The sequence below is a fragment of the Octopus bimaculoides genome, chromosome 1, assembly GCF_001194135.2.
Source record: "Octopus bimaculoides isolate UCB-OBI-ISO-001 chromosome 1, ASM119413v2, whole genome shotgun sequence".
NCBI lineage: Eukaryota > Metazoa > Mollusca > Cephalopoda > Octopoda > Octopodidae > Octopus > Octopus bimaculoides.
Genome location: NC_068981.1, coordinates 192530718 through 192535717, shown reverse-complemented (window position 1 = coordinate 192535717; position 5000 = coordinate 192530718). Strand labels below are relative to the sequence as shown.

The 5000-nt window shown below is 35.2% G+C and overlaps 1 protein-coding gene across 1 annotated transcript in view; it reads right to left on the bottom strand.

Moving 5' to 3' along the window:
• LOC106871609 (stabilin-2) overlaps nucleotides 1-5000 on the bottom strand; it is a 68702-nt gene that overhangs the window by 62602 nt on the left and 1100 nt on the right. The window contains exons 3-6 of the mRNA XM_052973009.1: nucleotides 3691-3813; nucleotides 2531-2730; nucleotides 980-1113; nucleotides 267-330 (exon numbers count right to left, since the gene is read on the bottom strand). Of these exons, the coding sequence (XP_052828969.1) occupies nucleotides 267-330; nucleotides 980-1113; nucleotides 2531-2730; nucleotides 3691-3813 (521 nt within the window). The remainder of the gene's footprint in view (nucleotides 1-266; nucleotides 331-979; nucleotides 1114-2530; nucleotides 2731-3690; nucleotides 3814-5000) is intronic.

Below are 5000 nucleotides of genomic sequence, written 5' to 3'. Positions count from 1 at the left end.
GGTAAGATCAGCCGTAATGGAGATATAATACTGATTGATATACCCACTCTATTGACAAATATATGAGTGCATATTTCTTTCTAACTTATAGATTCTTAAACAGCTAAGAAGTGGATACAGTAAATATCAGTTTGAGAATGGGAAGTAAAGGAAAGAAAATAGGGGTCGGGAAGGAGCAAGAAGAGGAGAAGGTGATAAGGGACAGTAGTAAGGATACAACGTAAATTACTGTAGAATGTTAAGAACCTTTTAGAAAAAATACTTACAACGACCAGATTTCCAATACATTCTGTACGTCCATTCCCAATATATCCCTCTTTACAGACACACCTTAAAGAAATGGAGAACAATTCAGAAATTTTTTTTTGTAATCACCACTCATGAAATGTTACTGCTGCATTTTTTGTTAAAAAATAGGCAATTTTGTGGAAGTTATGAGGAAAAAAGTTGTATGGTGTGGACCAATCTGTGGTTATGTCTCTTTTTACCTTTTTCTCAGGAATAAAACCCCCAAACTATGTTATCCTGTGTATCCTTTCTCTTGTAAAACATTGTAGTGTGATTTTTTAAGGGAACTTTGGCTCCGAGTCGAGCAGAATGACCATGAGGTGAATCTCTTGTTGGTTCTTATAACTATAGTTATCTGACCATATGTATATCTGTATGTGTGTATGTGTACGTGTATGTGTGTGTGTGTGTGTGTGAGAAGGGGAGAGAGAGAGAGAGAGGCTGTGTGTGTGTGATAGAGAAAGAGATAAACTGTATTTGTATGAAAGAACTAGACTATTTGTTTCTCTGTGAGAGAGAGAAAGAAAGAGAGAATATTTGTGAGAGAGAGAGTGAGTGTGTGTGTGAGAGAGAGAAAGAGAGAGAAAGAGCGTGTGTGTGTGAGAGAGAGAGAGAGAAAGTGAAAGTGTGTGTAAGAGAGAGAGAGAGTGTATGTGTGTGTGTGTGTGTGTGATAGTTCTCTTCAACTTACGATAATTCTTCTGGTGGAATTGTTTTACACTTGGCATATTTATGACACGGGTATGGGTTGGTAAGACAAAGATCTTTGAGACGGCACCCAATTCCATCAATCCATTCATAACCTTTGTTACATCTACATTGTCTCTGGAAAATAAACAGAAAAATTAACGTTTTCTGGAAAGTAAAATACAAATCTGGACATTGTTCTGGAAAATAAATACGAAAACTGAACAATCCCTGGAAAGTAAACACACTTGGTAAATTTGAGCAACTGCTGAGGAAAAAGCAGAATAGACTAAGAAAATTACGTTTATGGATTTGCTTTGCCTGATTCCTGATGTGAAATTGTGCGTTGAAACAGATATTGTTATATATCAGAATGGTCATTTGTTTTGTTTTTTGACAAATAAACACACGCACTATATATTCATTCTTCACTCATTCATTATTGTTCTTATTTTCTTATTTCATCTTATGTCTATTGTCGGGAAATCTTTCGTCACACATCTGTAACCTCTTCAGTGACCCTTTTCATCCATGTGTATCTTCCTACTCCGCCTAATCCATTCTAAGGAAATTATCATTTTAAAAGCAATTTATTTCTCAAAGTTGAATTTGTGTCTGTGGTTCCTATAGGTGCTGTACACAGGGCTTTGAGTCAGGGTATTTGGGGTGTTGCATGTTAGTCTGTAGGTGATACATATAGAGTCATACATCTTATGCTGTGAGTAATGCTCATATGAGAGAGCATATTAAGCCATGAATGGTGCATATATAGTAGTAGTGCACATTAATCTATGAATGATCTACATATAACCGACTGTTGTTCAACAATAAAACGATGCTGAAATTTAAAAGTCAGTAACTATAACGAACATGTTGTTTAATGTGACCTTCCCTCATAGAAAACATGACCAATTCAAGGTTATATAAAAACTAATATAATAAATCATATAACCTTGTATAAACGGTAAATGTACCTGGAATAAATGTAAAAAAATTTCCTCTAAGCTGAGTATGGTATATATACTGTGTATATCTCTGGAAATTTATCATAAGCCTCGAAATTCTGAAAAAAGAACTTCGGCTTCTACCTGCTAATTTCAGAGATTTCTGAGGCACATCGGAACATATGCAGGCTTAACTCTTCATTGCTATTCTCAGCTGGCATCATGGCCTTACTTTCCATTAAATGCTTTTGAGTCGATTCTAGAAATGAATGCTGTTTTTGATGGATTAAAATAACTGTTACCAACTGTTGTTCGGGATTAGAAGTAATTAAAGGATCATATAAATAGGAAAATATTTGCTCATTTATAAAGGCAAATCATAATTTTTATTTAGCATTTTAGTCTGAGGGGTATTATTCATAACTTTTATTGGTTTTTTACTGATGATGAGGTCAATATAGTTGTTGTTTGTCTTGAAATTTTGCAGATTAATTCGGCTACAGAAATAAAAACAGAAGCAAGTTGATTATTATACAGGTTTAGTGATTTTGTCTTACATGGCAGAAGATATCTGAAAGTGACTGACAAACTATATTCATTTATTAACTTACCTGTCCTGGGCCAAGGAACACACAATATGAGTTCTCTGCCTGACACCCACCATTGTTCATAGCACAAGGATTGATCGGGGCACATCTTCGACGGCCGATGTTTTTATAGTTTTCATGGCAAATACAGTCATATTTTCCTGGTGTTAAGTCAACACAGTTACTATTTGCTGAACAAGGTGAGGAGGCACAGGCACTCTGAGCTGAAAATAAACATTTGCATTAATACCTAAAGGCAATGAAAATAAATTAAGAAATGATAAATCTCAAAAACCCTAACTGTTCTCAGCAGAGCAGTTATTATTATCGTTATCAACCTCACTATAATTATCCCTATTATAATCAGTAGATTGCTTGGTTGTTATAATGGTCTTATTAATACTAAATTTGCCACATAGGTTCACATAGCTACTTTTGCTCTTCATTTCAGTATTTCTATTAATTAGAATTTTTTTTGTTTGTTCGTTGATCACTTTATCTACACCGACTTATCTATTATCTTATTCTTATTATTCTTCTTATTGAAGAATTTTTATTGTTATGGTGATCGCTACCATTATTCATTCGGTCCATTACTTCTGCATATTAATGTATACTCTTATTCTCACCATTTGAAATATAATGAATTTTCTCCTCGTAACCAGCTTCAGTTAAAGCTAAATTGTTGTAGTTCTCGTTTTGTTTAACTATTTTTCAGTAGCTGAAATTTTAAAGATTTAAGGGAGACACTCCTAATTAAAGAATTTATAATTGTATTTGGATGATTGGATTTTCAATCCACATATTTGAGGTTATGTGTGTCTGTATGTATGATGTGTATGTCTGTATGCAGGTATACATATATGTATGTATGCATGTGCACATGAATGCATATACACCTGTATGCATATACATGTGTATGTGCACTTGCAGATGTGGACGCAGGCATGGATAGTATTGCAAATGAGGATCTTATTACATAAAAAAATGTCATGAATATTTTACATATGTATATATGTATGTATGTATGTATGTATGTATGTATGTATGTGTATATGTATGCATATGTATGTATATGTATGCATATATGTATGTATATGTATGCATATATGTATGTATGTATGTATGTATGTATGTATGTATGCATACTGGTGTGTGTTAACTATAAACGTCTTGATACTTGCCTTGGCATTCACCATTCTCATTTTTCTCGTAACCATTTTCACATTTACAAACAGGATTTTCTTCGTCATCTTCTCTACAGGATTCATTTTTCCCACAGTGTATATTCTCACAGCTGAATATTTCTATGAAAATCAACAATAAATGTCATAATTCAGAAATAAGATGTCCTCTCATCATTTTAGCAATTTGATCGTTTAAGAATTAAGGAGATTTAGGGGTCAGCAAAATCGAATATTCAGATATCACATGAATGTAAATCATCTTTAGTGAGGCACCATGGAAATCACAACAAAGAAGCCTCTGCTAATCCAAAGAAGGATTTTCTATCGATATAGTGAGTGAGTTTCTTTGGACTATTCTTTACCTATCCAGTAATGACCGTCTCTACTAATCCAATGAGATCTTCTATTGATATAGTGAGGGTATCTCTACCAAGCCAATAGCAAATGTTTTCTACCAGTAAGGGATTCTCTACTGAGCTAATGAGAGACTTTTGGCCAATCTGGCAATGAGCTTTTACAAGCCAAACAAGAGAGTTTCCAGCAAGATCCTTGTTCATATCCTGCTCAGCCTTCTACTGGAATATCTGAAACAAGGCCTGCACTCAGAGAATCAATGTGGCTTCTGTGACAATGTTGGAATTTTGGGTATGATCTTCACAGAAAAACCAACCCCAGGAAAATGCCAGGAATAACACTGTGACTACAGTGCATGTTTGTCAACCTGACAAAGGATTTTCACATGGTAGATAGGGACAGCTTATGGAAGATTGTGGTAAAGTCTGAACCTCTTGGTCTCACAATATGTACAAAGCAGACTGTAGTCACATATTGACTGTTCAAGAAAACCTGTATGAGAAATTAATATCATTGTAAATGAATAAAAACTACAAGCAGTCAACAGGGTTACCTTGATGAAGAAACCAATAGCAGAAACTTCAAAATCAGCAATGCCTTCGGTAGGCTGCAGAGAATGTATGAGAGCACTTCGTCACCAAGCTGAAGATCTGCGTCATCACTTTCAATGCGCTCCTACATTTGCACATGCACGCACACACACACACACACACACATGGACACACACACACACACACACACACACACACACACACACACATACATATACTCCAGCATGCATTAACTGTTAATTTAGACATGTTTCTTATTTCTTTACTGCCCACAAGGGGGCTACACACAGAGGGGACAAACAAGGACAGACAAACGGATTAAGTCGATTATATCGACCCCAGTGCATAACTTAATTTATGGACCCCGAAAGGAATGAAAGGTAAAGTCGACCTCGGCGGAAT